Source organism: Rhamphochromis sp. 'chilingali', assembly GCF_963969265.1.
Source record: "Rhamphochromis sp. 'chilingali' genome assembly, chromosome: 16".
Lineage (NCBI taxonomy): Eukaryota > Metazoa > Chordata > Actinopteri > Cichliformes > Cichlidae > Rhamphochromis > Rhamphochromis sp. 'chilingali'.
Window position 1 is genome coordinate 10,937,930 of NC_137943.1, and position 14,973 is coordinate 10,952,902.

Consider the following 14,973-nt stretch of genomic DNA (forward strand, 5'->3'; position numbering starts at 1 on the left):
ACTTATAACATATGAATATTCCAATTTAAAATCCTGGTTTTCACCTTCGGGGCTCTGTATGGTAATCACCTGCCTGCTTCACAGGGTTAGGGTCTTGCAGCCTGTGCTTGTTATCATCTCAAAATCCAGACTAAAAGCTAAAGTAATGAAGTCTTCGCAGCTCTAAGGACTCGTGAATGTGAAAACTTGTCTTGTTAAACCAGCATTTTTGTAGCTTTTTACTTTGTTTCTGTCTTATTTCAGTTGTTTTTTTTTTTCCTTTTGATGTCCTGGTGTTTTTTTTCTGACATACAGCATTTTGTGATTTATGTCTTGGAAACTGCTCAATGAATATAATTTACTTACTTCCTTAGTTACATGTAAATACTGCAATGTAATACGTCAGCCTTTTTTTTTAACTGTTTCCTTGCTTCGCTCCTTCCTTCTTTGATATGTTTTCTTTGCAGCATGTAAGGAGTTTTAAAACATCTCACATTTTGCTTTTTGACTTAATTAATAAAATACAATTTCAACAAAGGAATTGTTCTTTGTAATAAAAAAGAAAAACATTTGAAGACTTCTCCACAGCGTTATTTCTGGCCGCATTTTGGACCTTTTTTTTTTTTTATCCTTTCTGTGTCTGGTAATTATTTATCAGTAACTAAATCACTGTAGCTCACGGCAATTGAAATGGCTTTTCAGCACAAGTGGCCAACTTTTTAAAAAATCTCATCAACACAAGAGGGTGTTTTTTTTAGCATATTGTAACAAATGCGTTCTCTTTTACTAAAAGAGCCTTTTTAGGCTTGCGTTGAGCCCTTTTATTCTTGGATTCTCTTAACTTTTCAGAACTAGAAAAAACATCCTGGATGCAGTGAATGCGCAACGAGAGCACACCTCAGTATAGTCCACACGTCTTTCAGGCCATGGGCTCTTTTGAAAAACAAATTCCTTAACCTGGTGTGTCTACACACATGCAAATAAGGGCAGCCTGGGTGTTTTCCATCACCTGTGTGATCACCTTGTCATTTACATTCTTGGTTTGTTTCGGCCCATCACATTTGAGCCAGTGGTCAACAAGGTCAGCAGGCTAAAGCATTCTAGAAATACTTATGATGACATCTATATGTATGACTTGTATGCAAGCAACAAAGTCAAATGAGAAGAGGACTCCTCCATATATAGCTCCTGGTCCGTCATGCTGTTCTTTGATGCATTAGAAAGTGAGAATGACCGCCCTGGGGTTGATGGGTTTGAACACACAGCAAAATACATTCATACAGCTGCCAAATGCTATTATTTACATTAAGTGAGATGCATCATGGAAATGTAAAATATGAAAAACATTCTCCCTCAAACAACAAAGTAGATATTAAATGAAAAGCTTAAACATTCTATTTGTGAAAGACGAAAAGTATGTAATGGACCTAATGTGAAAACAAACCTCTTGGGGTAGTTTATCACACTGTTAATGTGTGAGGGTGAAAAACTAATTAGAATTGTTTGCCCCCGATTTGTTAATTGGTTGTTTTTTAAGACTTCTCCAAGTTTTAGAGCTAGAAACGTCAATGCAAACTTGCACACACGGTTGACCAAATTAGCTACATCCCCCCAAAAATGTGTCTAAAATACGACACTGTTTGCAGTGTGTAAGTCAATATTTTGTATAGCCGTCTTTATTCTTCAACACAGCCTCTTCTTTGGATGTTGGCAGGATGTGGGGCTCGTGTTCCAGATGAGATAGAAGACAACGTTCTTTTAAACCGTGTTAAAAGTCATTGTGGTTTTGATTTGACGTATGTATATATTCTGTCGGTGACGTATGAAGGGGCGTCATTAATTCAAACCCTGATGCTATAAAAATCTGTGTATGCTTTGATTAAGTCGAAGATTAATTCCTGTCTGCGTACAGAGTGGTCTTCCCACGCGTGTATTCATTAAAATCAATTGTTTGACCAAGATCTTCTGGACCAATGGTTGTTTGTACTCTCCTTCCTCAATATTTGAACCTTAACACTGTCTTTTGTATTCTTCCCTGTTAATGTGATCCCACATTGCTTCAATAATATTGAGGTTCGGGCTCTGGGGAGGCCAATCCATGACTGTTAGTGTTCCACTGTTTTTCTATCCTGTTATGCTTTTTCTGCATATACTGTGTTTGTCATGTCATTGTCATGCTGACAAATGAAGCTTTTCAATCAGTTGCTTTCCAGATGCTATTTTTGTGTTAATAATTTCAATTTTGACAAGCTCTCCAGCACTCCTGGCTAAAATGCAGCCCTAAACCATGAGACAACCTCTGCCACATTTTACAGATGGCTGTAGACATCCCCAAGAGTTGGGAGTTTGCCTTGTAATCAGAAGGTTGCCAGTTCGAGCCCCAGCTCGGACAGTCTCGGTCGTTGTGTCCTTGGGCAAGACACTTTACCCGTTGCCTACTGGTGGTGGTCAGAGGGCCCGGCGGCGCCAGTGTCCAGCAGCCTCGCCTCTGTCAGTGCGCCCCAGGGTGGCTGTGGCTACAATGTAGCTTGCTGTCACCTGTGTGTGAATGTGTGTGTGAGTGGGTGGATGACTGGATATGTAAAGCGCTTTGGGGTCTTTAGGGACTAGTAAAGCGCTATACAAATACAGGCCATTTACCACCATTGTATCTCTCTCCTGACCTCCTCTGTCACCAATGATGACAGTTTAACCAAAATTTTCAGTTTTGGATTTACCACTAAATTTTCAGTGCAGGTCTTGTGTGATCGTTAAAAATGGCTTCTTGACAGCCACCCTTACACTTAGACCTTTCTGATGAGGTTTCAGTGAACAGCAAATGAATCAACTGAAAGGCCAGATGACTCTCTTGGGTCCTTTGTCAGGTCTTTATTGGATTGTTTTCCTATTTCTTAAGGACACAGCTCTCAGATACTTTTCATCTGCCACCTCTTCTTTTGTCCTCTACTTGTCCATTTTCCTCAGATTTTTAAGTAAACACTGCACACCATGCTCAGATAGGCCACTTTTTGGTTAATAGCTCTTTGGGAATCATTTTTTTATTGCAAAAATACTAAACTGTGTTATCTTTGGCATTTTTTCACAGAAAGTAATGAAAACAAACTGTGTATTTTGGCTCTTTGCTAAATATGATAAGTTATGTTATGTAATATGTTAAGTACCTCTTTCATGGTTGAATGATTCATAAGTCAGTGTTATGTACTGTAAAAAAAAACAAAAAACAAACAAACAATGAAAAAAATCCTCTGAAAATTATCAGGTAAAAGGAGTGAATTGAAATATCCAAAGAAAAATTTAAAAGGCCCATCATAAAGCCTGGAAATGTATTTCTCGGACTGCATTGGGAAAATCACGCGGGACTCTGGCTTCTTGGAAGCATAATATGAAGAAATGAGGGGTAGCTCAAGACTTTTGCACAACACAATATAGTAATGGTTACACAGCATCTGCCCAACACCAGCATGTTAGCGTTCCCACTGTTGGCATTCCAGGCTAGCATTAGCATTTAGATTGAGACTTTAATTTTCTGTCAGCACAGATTGGCTCTTGCGGTAGACTAATCTAAGAACATAAAACATTTCTATCACAACACTTGAAGGCATACCAATAAATCAGAGCTGACTTGTGCTATTGTCACATAACACTGCTAATATGCAAATGGAAGGATGACGAGGCTTCTCCTTAACAGCAGATTTGTTTATGGATATTTGCATATGGCCAGGATCTTCCAGAGCTTCCTGATCACCGATCATTAGTTTAGTTAAATCATATTCTAAATCTCGCATGTTGTGCTTTGCCACAGCAGGCCCTGTATCCTATATTCTTAATTAGGCTCATTTTTGGTTTTTTGGTTTTTTTTGTAAAGAAAAGAAAAGAAAAGAAAAACAACTTGATTGCAGTTCTTACTAAGCAGCAAATAAATGACTGTAAGAAATTCATGTGCTGGAATTATTTATTTATTCAGCCTTGGTGTGATGCAAGTATCTCCCATGTCTAGGTTAATGTTGGTCAACAGTTAGTAGAATTGAAATCACAGTCAAGCTCTCTCTTCCTCAAGGTACCGCAGACATGGACGGATGCCCTGTCTCTCCCAACAATAACACTTTGCATACAGATTTCCATATATTCCACTCGTGCTGGGCGTGGGTCATTTAGATTTGTTCACTCACTCGACTCTCTCATTTCCAAACAATCACAACCCCATCTTCAGTCTGGCAGGATCTTATCTCTGTCTCCCTTTGTAGAGGACGAGGAGATGGCGATAAAGTGAGTTACTGCATATTTGATTATTCGGCCTTTACCATTTTCAGCAGGAAACAACTTACAGCAGCCATGTGGAAAATGCCAAAAGGCTTTCCATTCACTGCAAGTCTAACTTTGGACTGTGTCTATTTCTGAAGGGGTCTTGTATTGATAGGAGGTTGCTCTCAGGTGCTTGATGCATTTAACAAATCTTTGAGATGTCTTAAAAAGACCCTTTGCAGGTACGGTTTGCAGGCGGGGTGTTGTAATGTGGGGGGTCACAGACATTTGGGCTAGTGATAGATCTTAATGCTCTTTTCAAGGGTAGATTCTGTTGCTTTCCCACGGATCCACTTGGGGATGTTGAGACTTGGAGTGAGTCTGTGGACAAAGTCCTCAGCTGTAAAGGTGAGAGTCTCTTCTGATTCTGTATGATATATATTTGCTTGCATGTGCATGGTTTCCACTCGCTTACTCTGGTCTGTGACTTTTAGCCGGGCAGATAGCTTTCCGGGAGTTCCTGAAGTCAGAGTACAGCGAGGAGAATATACTGTTTTGGCTCGACTGCGAGGAGTACAAAAAGATTAAGACAGTCCCAGAGATGATCTCCTCCGCCAACCGGATCTACTCTGAGTTTGTCCAAACAGAAGCACCAAGACAGGTAAATAATCTGAGCATATAAAACAGGATTTTGCTGGAATTAAATTTTCATATTAATTTTTTAGCAGTTAGTAGATCTATAGTCGCATAGCATCTGCAATAAAACTGTGCATTTCATGGTGGTAAAATTGCAGAAATGTAAGCAGATTTCTGTGCAGACAGACAGCAGGTGATGATGGAAGGAACAGCTGTAATGTAGTTTTTGTATGACATTGCTTGATTCCAGATCAACATAGACTGCAGTACAAGAGAAAGCATTACAAATAACATCTCCAAGCCGACCCTGACTTCGTTTGATACAGCTCAGAAGCACATTTACAGTCTGTTGGCCAGGGATTGCTACCCGCGGTTCCTAAAATCTGACATCTATCAGGGACTCCTGAGGAGAAACGATTCAAGGTGACTGTATTAAAAATTACGGCCTCTCAGGCCGAGGCTCATGATGTCTTCAGCTCAATTCTGATCTGCTGTAGCACTCTTTGATTTCAGCGTGGATAACAGGTTTATCCTATACAATCCAGATCCTTAGTCTAGTGGAGGTGGGGGGTTTTCTTAGTCTGTGTGATTTAGTAGCTTAAGTTGAATTTACAGCTTGTATTATACTTTATCCCTTAATTAAGTAAAAAAAAAAAGTGCCTATAAGTCTTTTCTTTTGTTTTCTCCCCTCCCACATACAGTTAATAATGAAGATAATTCCTTTATTGTAAAGTATTATCAACGCTTTATATAACACTTCGTGCAAATATAAACTGTCTTACGCTCTGAGAACTTCCACTTTCTTATGCGAATAAATATTGTTACATTTCTGCCTCAGTTTTGTGTTCTATGGAACGTTTTCTTGTCTGCTTTGCATGCACTTCTTGAAATATCAAAAAACAAAACCTGACATCCGGGTGTGGTCTTTTTGTATGCAATGCAAATCACCTGGGTTACTGTAATGTGGTCATTTGTCACACAAACAGCAGATGGCAACAGAGTTCTTTACATCCTTCATTAAACAAGAAGCACAGCCTGGGGACAATGAAATACTTGAGACTTCCACTAAAGTTTGTGTGTCATCTGCTCGGCAGTTTTAAGAAGTCAGAGCGTTTACGTGAAGAGGAACTGCATGAATCAGGAGTCTGAATCTACATTTGTCTCATCAGACGCGGGCTTGTGGGTGTGCACTTTCAGTCACAACTAAGTTAGTTTCATGTTATCCCTAAAAAGTATTTTATATCCCTTCAAAATGTTGTGAGGCAGTACAGTTTTTAGAAAGTATGACACAGTTCTCCTCTGCGTTTGTTTATTTCTGGCAGGGACAGGGTGAACTTTACTAGCTCATATAATAGTCTATGCAAAAATAATGCAAATGGAAGAGAGCACACTAAAAAACAGGCTCTCTATTACTTTGTATTTAGACATAATGTTCAGGTCCACAAAAACAAGATAAAAAAGAGAAAATGTTCATATGAAGGTAATATGAATCAACATAATGAATGTCAAGTACAAAATACCACTTTTTCACTGATGTCCCTTTTTTTGTTTGGAAAGTGGATGTGGGCGCAGCATGGTTTCTCCGTGTGACTACTCAGTGGTGGATGGACATTTTTTTTTCAGTTTCTGTTGGTGGTACTGAGTGTGAGGGCTGGCGGGGGGATTTATTTTAAGAGCTGTTTCAGATGTTTGAAAGACAGCGTTCTGTTTTGTGCAGACATATTGCCGCAACTTCCTCTTCTTTGAGACAACGCTGGTGGCTCTCACCTCTTTGTGGGAGGAAGACTAAGTTCACTGCGTTTGAAAAACAGGGTGTTTGCTCTACACACGCATTCATGAAGAAATGTGTAGCCGAGCAAAAACTGCAGGAAACTGAGCGCAGGAAGTGATAAAGACAAAAACGAAAGGTTCTGAAGAAGGTTTGGGTTCTCACAGTCACAACATTTGGAGGAAATTCACGGATGGGTGTTGCGACCGGTAAAGAAAATGAGATAACAATAACAGTAATGTCACCACAGGCACATCTGCATTTTGACAGAAAGTGTTTCCTGTCACTCACAAGAAAAGTACAGACAAAGCACTGTATACCTCAGGAGAAACTGATTACATTTACCGCTACACATGAATGAGGTTATGTACAGCTCCTTTTTTTTTTCACAGACAAGACTGTTGTTAGTTGCTCTTTTCCCCTCCATGCATTCTTAACATGTTCTTAACATTTGTTAACTCTTCAGCAGCCAGCGGCTTTCAGTTGATTTCACAACAGAGGGAATCTTGTGAAATCGTGCGAACATCTAATGTCAGCCTAATGTCATTATGGCTGCCATAAAGACATTAGGATTCATTCTTTTAGCTGAGAGCGTAGATTTACTGAAACTTTACAGGAAAACATTACAAGTGAGTGAGGTGAAAGAGTAGTATGACGCTGAAATCAAAAGCAGATGATGAAAACAAATGAAAAGTTATCGTTAAAAATCTCCAATAGCAGACTACCAGGTACAGTAAAGCAGCTGAGAGAGGCTTTTTGCTATAAGCCAGGCTGCTACATCAGTACTAAACTAAAATACTTCAGCAACTGCTGGGTGATTTTTTATTTTATTCATTTGTTGATGCTTGTTGATGATTTCCAGACAATAAATTCAACTCTATCTTTCTTCCCACGTTAGCTTTCTGTCTTAAGAACACACGAACGACAACAGATTAAAATTAGCTTGTAATGCTAACCTTTTCTTTTCTTTGGCGCTATCATTAGTCATATGAGCAAATAAATGAACTTAAAGTGCCCCAATGGCACGGCATGTTTTTCAATACTGCTAGACAGACTGCTGTGGGAACAGACAAGAGCCATATTTGTAGCATACTGAATAGCATTAGCATTGCAGTCATGCTAGGATGCTGAAAGTGGCACTCTTGGTTCAAACACCATGGGTCCTGATGACTGTCACTTTGTCTTTGCCCTTAAATGTGGCTTTTAAACAAGTGAAACAGCAAAGGGGTGTACCAAGAAACTAACCAACAGTGTTCATCTGTGAAGCACGCTTATATCTGCTGAGTCATTTTACAAGATACAAAAGGAAGACAGAGAGCAACGCTGACCCATTTTTTAGAGCAGCTAGAACCCTTAATAACTGGTTTCCAAGTAAAAAGGATTTTAGAGTCAATTAGTGAATGACAGCTGTAAGGAAACCTCAACTCTTCTCAGAGATGCAGGGTTAGCAGCTGTTTGGCCTTCTCCTTGTTGAGGATTTAGTTATACACTACAAGAACTATGATGCAATATGATGAGGCATAACTGGAGCATAAGTGGACAATCTTCATTCATACATTTTTTGTACATTTCACAATAAAATCTCATCTGTTTAATGATAATAATAAGCTAATAATAGAAAGTACTACTATTTAATATTTGACACACCAAGTGGCTCCAGAAATTAAAACATACATGAATTGTCCAAAGAAAAAGAAAGAAAAACAGGAAACAACTGTTAAAGCAGTTCATAAAATGTTATTAAGGTCTCATAAAGGTGTAACCTAACTGACTAGTATTTCATTGTAAAGTTAACAGTCATCAAAAAGGGGGGGGGGGGGGGGGGGGGAAGAAGAAGAAGAAGTTGACCTACATCTCCCACATGAAGTGCTTATCTATGTTATCTGTTGCTGACATCACTGGGATTAAACTGGGGCACAAAAAGAGAGGAACTAAAACTGAAATGTATATAAATTTATGAATGCAAAGGGGTTACTGGAATTTTAAAAACACTTTAGACCTCCAGAGAACAGATGAAAGGTTCCTGTCAACAAAGAAGCAGGAAGTAAAGAGTGAAACAGTTTCACGACTTGTTGTCTCTTAAGAGGTTTTGTTGGAAGACAGGGGAAAGCCAAACTGTCACAGCTCACAGGCCTGGGGAAGGATTAAGGATGCTAATCGAGGACGTTAGTAGTTTTTCCTCCATGATGTTGACCGATGTCAGGTTTTAGATCAAAATGTTTCCCGAGCTTTACGTTTCTAAAACAGAGATTGTGTTATACTTTCTGTGCCTGAGCTTCAATTGTGTCTAAAATGGAAACACTGAGGGGGCTTAGTGGTCTAAGCATCACACCACATAACCCACACTGTCCGTGGTTTGGTTCCGACATGTGACCTTTGTCGTCCCCCTCTCTTTCCCCCATGTTTCCTCTCTGCCTCCACCGGCAAGAGATTGTAAACAGAAACAAAACCCGTATTACAAAAGTCTGCCAAAAGACACAAGAGAAATTTACCACAAAGTGGTGCATAATATATGAGGCAGTGTTTGAGCCGCAGTTAAAGTAGATACAAAAGAGGCAGCATGTCAGCTGTTCTTGCATCATCTGACATTGAATCTTGAATTTTTTCACCATATGGGCGTTAAAATACTCATTTATAGAAAGGTTAGGTGTCATGTGGGAGATTTATGAAACCATATAACATAGCTGGTTTGATTTGATTGCACAATCAGCTGCAAACACCAAAGGGGGGGGGATAAACTTTTACTAAGTAACTCCCACAATGGCAAATTCAGTTCAGTTTGGTTCAGTTTAATAAAACTTGCTTTAAGGTGCTTTGTATTGTAATATAGAGACCCCACAATAATAGAGAGAAACCCCATCAATCAAGCGAGCCCCTCTGTGCAAGTATAGTGCGAGTATAATAACTTCAGTTTTATCTGAATTTAGAAGCAAGTTTGCTTAGGCTTCTGCCCCCGCAACCCAGCCTCGGATAAAGCGGATGAAGATGGATGGATGGATGGATGGATAGAAGCAAGTAGCAAATGCTACTAAAGAACGAAGGTCTTCAGTTAGCTTTGACAAATTTACAAATAGCCAAAGCAGAACTATGATATTGCGTCAGGTCAATTTATGTTTATTTAAGATTTAGCAAATAGAGCCGTGGTGTCAAAGTCACTTTAGTTCCTGGTTTAGATGTACCCCAATTTGATATTAAGTGGGCAGATCAGTAAAAGAGCTGCACAATAACCTAACTTTCTTTTCATGTGATGCAGTACAAGGAAAGTTCACATTTAATAAGCCATTCATATTAAATGTGAGATATCTTATTACCTGTAGTTTAAGGAGCTTGAAAAAGAGAGCAACTTGACTTCTTCAAGCTTTTGTGAAGACATTTCAGCTCTCATCCAAAAGGCTTCTTCAGTTGTAAAACAAAAGGTAGAGGGTCACAGGTATTTAATACCTAGTGGCGGCTGTCCCTAAGAGGTACTCACTATTAATCACATGAGCCAAGGTTTGAACAAAGGCGTGGGTGATACCACTGGAGGTTTCAGGTGTAACCACTGTGAGATCTCGCGCTTCTCTATCATGTGACCTGTTGAGGTCACCTGATGCAAGATGTGACTTGGGGTTGAGACACCTGGGAAGCGAGCTCATGACTGCACTGTAGGTGGCAGGCAGTTGGTGACATAATCCACTCCTTCTGTTCAATAATGGTCGTTCACAGGGATGTAGATGGCCTCTTTTACTTGTCTTTCTCTGTCCAAAATGTGAACGTTGGTGTCCTTAAAAGAGTGACCTTTGTCAGTTGGGTGCAGATGTTCAACTGAGTCTTGTACTGTTGAAGTGGCTGACCGCTTGGTTTCTCCAGTGTAGAGGTCCGAGCACTCCTTGACGCACTGCACAGCGTGGACTGGATTCCTTAACTTGTGTTTGGAAGTTTTGTCCTTGGGATAAACCAGTTTTTGTCTGAGTATGTGGCTGGGTCCGAAGTGCACTGAGACGTCGTGCTTAGAGAAAACTCACCTGAGTTTCTCTGATGAACCTGATGCATAAGGGATGACAACATTGTTCTGCTTGTCACTCTGTTTCTTGCTAGTTGTTGTCTGACCTTTACTGTGGATCATTACTGATTTGATGAAGGCCCAGTTGAAATTACGACATGTTGTAAGTGTTTTCTTTAGGTGTGTGTTTCTTTTTGTTTCCTTCGGGCTCAGAGGTAATGTTTTCTGCCCGGTGTTGCAGGGTCCTGATAACCCCAAGTTTGTATTCCAGAGGGTGGTGGCAGTCAAAGAGTAGCTACTGGTCTGTATGTGTGTTGGCTTCCCGTAAACTTCAGTGTTGAGGCTTACATCCAACTTTTTTCACACCTTGCCTCATGTGATGAGGCAAGGTGTCAAAAGGGACAGCCCCCACTTAGAACTTCCATGTCCTGGATGACTGAGAATCTACAGAGACTTATTAACCATACATAAGAAAAGTACACCCTTCACATGTGTTGTAAAACTATTCTTTTACTTTTTATGATTGAAACAGTTTGTCAAGATCTAGACATATCTTTTTATTCTTTCCATGCATTTTCATAACCATGCTACAAGATCATTTTTACACTTGCAAAGCCAATGGGCTGAGTTTCACTCTTTGTCCATGTTTGACATTCCTGTATTAGAGGCTAGAGCTCATGGTGGTGTACGCACAATTGTAGCGCCAGACTCTCTGACTGTAGTGAACTCAGAGGTTATCATTTTCAAATGCAGGAACGTGTTTCTTCTTTAAAAAATACAATATATATTTCAAGAGAGCAGAGGAATTTCTGCATTTAACTGGACACCGCTGCTTTAGCTAATGCAAAGATGCAGTCTTTCGTTATCTCAGTGGATTTTTTGGCCCATATAATGCAAATGACCAACAAGGCTAAGGAGCAAGAACATGCTATGTTTAAATTTGACTGTGAGAGCTGAAATAGCCTCAGCATCTAGTTCACTAATGTTTCCAAAAGTTAGAACAGTGGTACTGGCTCTCGAGGCAAAGTGGAATAGAGATTAAAGCATTTGCTTATCTGCTGCAGAAATTTCCACTGGCCTATTTGCATCCACTGACTTTAAACCAAACAAGTAATGATGCACGTTTGAGTACAGTATGAACAGAAACCTGTAGCTATTTGCTGTCTGTCTGTTTGCTCGTTTGCGTCATTCCCCAACTTCCTCTTTGTCGTGTGGTTGCTGCAGAATGTGACGTTCGTCTCTGCAGATATATAAAGGCAACGCTGCGCGGGCTCGTCAAACAGACGCAGTTAGAGATCTCATAACTCTCTAAGAGCCCAACATTTAGTCATACATGTGCAAAGAATTGTTGCCATGCCAGGTTTAGTCACATCTCCAACAAAGGAGCTTCAGCAAATCAACATGGACACTGACAACAAGAAGACAGAGAAATACAGGTAAAATTTATTCTGGCCAATCAATATCATTACATCTTGTCTTGTTTTTGTTTGAATATAAGTAAAATAACTTTTGTTCATTTCTGTTTGATTAACCAGAGGGGGAAACCTGAAGTATCGGCTGCAGCGTAAATCATCCCAAGCCACAAAAACTGAGGGGTAAGTGAGAAAAAACTCAACTACAAGCTAAAAGCAAACCCTGCTCATATTTTATGCTTCATGTATGGATAACTGTGCTAACTTTATTCTCCTCGTTTACAGGCTTTGTTTTGAAGATATGTCTCAGTGGTCACAATCACTTGAGAGGCTTCTTTCATCCAAATGTAAGTTAATCAATACACTGTCTCAGACTCATCTTAGTCACTAAATGTCGAAAAACAATGGCTAACTGCAGATCTTTTTTTTACCATCTTTAGATGGAATGAAGATATTCCAGGCATTCCTGAAGTCGGAGTTCAGTGATGAAAACATTGAGTTTTGGGTGGTTTGTGAGGAGTTTAAGAAGATAAGAAATTCCTTCAGGATGTCATCCAGGGCGAAAAAGATCTTCAAACGCTACATTCAAGCTGAATCTCCCAGAGAGGTATGTAGCTCTTGATAATCCAGACAGATTTATGGCACTTTACAGAACAAGGAGCGCTGGCTGCTTTAGTTTTTCTTCATTGGTCCTCATTATGTTTCCTCTGCTTCCAGATCAACATTGATCAAAAGACGAGGGAAAGGATCCAGCAGAACATAGAGGCGCCTTCTACAGTGTGTTTTGATGACGCTCAAAAGATCGTCTACGGGTTAATGGAGAGGGACTCTTACCCACGTTTCCTCAAGTCTGACATTTACAGGACTTTAACGGACTCCACATCACAATCGGTGAACATGTAAAAAGAAGTGGAGCCTGAGACTTTGTGTGTGTAAAAGCTGGACTTTGACGCTACGCCCAGTACTGGACTACCTGAGAGGAGCCGTGACGTCTGCTTGTTTGTCCTGAGACTGGTGGTGATGGACACCAAAACTAAACCCAGTTTATTTCCATTACATTCATACTTTTCTAAAGAGTTGGAAAATAAATTGGGAGTGGCTAAGACCTCATCTGAACTTGTTAAAAAGACTTAGCCGGCACTTTAGTGAAAATCTGTGAGAAGAGTTTGCTAAGAAGCAGACAGTGTGCTTGGAAATGCTGTGTACAGGTCACGACTGCTTTCCCAAAACGCCACAGTTCTCTAAAGAGAATGCTGGGGACTTTCTGAGTGAGGCACCAGGAAGCATGTGTGGTCAACGCCATCCACACAAAATGAAACTGCACAATCCGATATCTGCACATGCACATCATCTGAAGTTTATTGTTATTTCACTAAAGCAATAAAAAAGTAGATGTATCTAGATGTGGATATTATGCACAGCCTTGTGAATTTAACATTTTTTACATAGTGACATCAGTGCTGACACAGTAAGCCGATACATTGTAATGATAGTAATCTATTATAAGCTATATGTTAAAAAAAAATGTATTCCAGTTTGCGAATGTGAATAATAAATGGGTTTGTGACAAATAATAAAAACAAACTGTTTTAAATGTACATTGTGACTACATGGTTTTTTTGAGACACAAAGAAGAGCTGCTTAAGCTTTAGTTAAACACCTTTTTAAGAATACAGGAAGTGACTTAGTCAGCAGTTCATTCATTTCTTTTTCTCAGTCATTCATAAACTGTCTCACAGTTATAGTATTTACTACCCAGTGGGTTTATGATATGTAGAACAGCACAACGTACCAGGACACCTAATCTTGAAACTGTGGCCTCATTTCTTTTCCATGTTATATAAGTAATTCTTTTTAACTGTTTTTAAGAAAAAATCCTTTGCACAGGATGTAAACAGGAAGCAGCTGGCCTCATATAACTACGTTAGCTTAGTTTAGCTCAATGCAAACACACTGAAAATTAGGAGGACCTCGAGAGCCTAATCGTTTTGTTTGTTTCCTTTGTTTTGCTTTTTTGACAATTATTTTAAAGTAGCAAGTTTAGTAATCATGTTTTGCTGAGCCAGCAGGGTTTTTAAAAAATCCCTTTAAACTCCTTAATATACATTTTTCCCCAGTGAAAAGGGGATACCATCACAAAGAACTATTCATTTTAAACTGTCCATATAAAAAGCATTCTATATTGTATCAGCCTGTTGCAGCTGCACTATGGATTGTTTACACTGACTGAAGAATGCCGGCCATGCCATTAAACCAATAGAAGCCTTGCACGTTTTTTTGTGCAGCCGAGGATCTTTGGTGTCTTTGAGACTGCCAAAGTTACTACTATAGTTCAAAATCATGATATGCATCGAGCATCAGTGAGGTTTCAGCAATTTCGAGTGCTACGTGAGCAGACAGGTTGTTACAAAATTCTTCCACCTACACACGGTCTGTTCTTACATCAGCCTTTCATGTGTCATCGGCCTTTCATGTTCTTAAACGGGTTATCGTCCCACCATCCTGCAAGTCGCTCAGCCTTTCGCCACCCAGTGTCTCATTCCTTAGTGTACCAGATGTTGCCGTTGCATGTTCCTGTTAATGCAGCTAAAAGTTTTAAACTGAAACTGGATTTGTCGGGGCTTTTTTAAAAAAAAGAAATTTTGGCTTTTTTTCTTTTTTTTAAAAAAAAGGAAGTTTATCTGTGAGAACACATCAGGTATCACTCTGCTAAAGGTTACAGAAATTAGGAAGATCTGTTTAGGCCTAACTGCTCCACCACATCCTCTTTTAATCTCACTTGTGTACTTTTGAATTTGCGCAGACACACAATGAGAGAGAGAGAGAGAAAGAGAGAGAGAGAGGCATATATGTAAGCAGTCATGACCCTGAAACACCTTTTGGGTTGTCAGGTGAGTAAAACACAACAAACTAAAGGTTAAGCACCACTAATGCCATGTTGTGTTTTTGTCAAA

General features: G+C 39.6%; 2 protein-coding genes across 2 annotated transcripts; both read left to right on the forward strand.

Moving 5' to 3' along the window:
- Positions 1–4,234: 4,234 nt before the first annotated feature.
- On the forward strand, positions 4,235–5,284 carry rgs1 (regulator of G protein signaling 1; the record flags this gene model as incomplete). The annotated part of the gene is made up of 5 exons (XM_080907834.1): positions 4,235–4,245; positions 4,380–4,463; positions 4,550–4,629; positions 4,716–4,882; positions 5,108–5,284. The coding sequence occupies 5 exons, from the start codon at positions 4,235–4,237 to the stop codon at positions 5,282–5,284; spliced, it is 519 nt and encodes a 172-aa protein (XP_080763960.1).
- Positions 5,285–11,903: 6,619 nt separating this feature from the next.
- Positions 11,904–13,570, forward strand: LOC308383380 (regulator of G-protein signaling 13-like). The gene is made up of 5 exons (XM_080861305.1): positions 11,904–12,043; positions 12,143–12,202; positions 12,305–12,366; positions 12,460–12,626; positions 12,737–13,570. Exons 1-5 carry the CDS (start codon positions 11,961–11,963, stop codon positions 12,920–12,922), a joined length of 558 nt encoding a protein of 185 aa, XP_080717431.1. The 5' UTR covers positions 11,904–11,960; the 3' UTR covers positions 12,923–13,570.
- Positions 13,571–14,973: the final 1,403 nt, after the last annotated feature.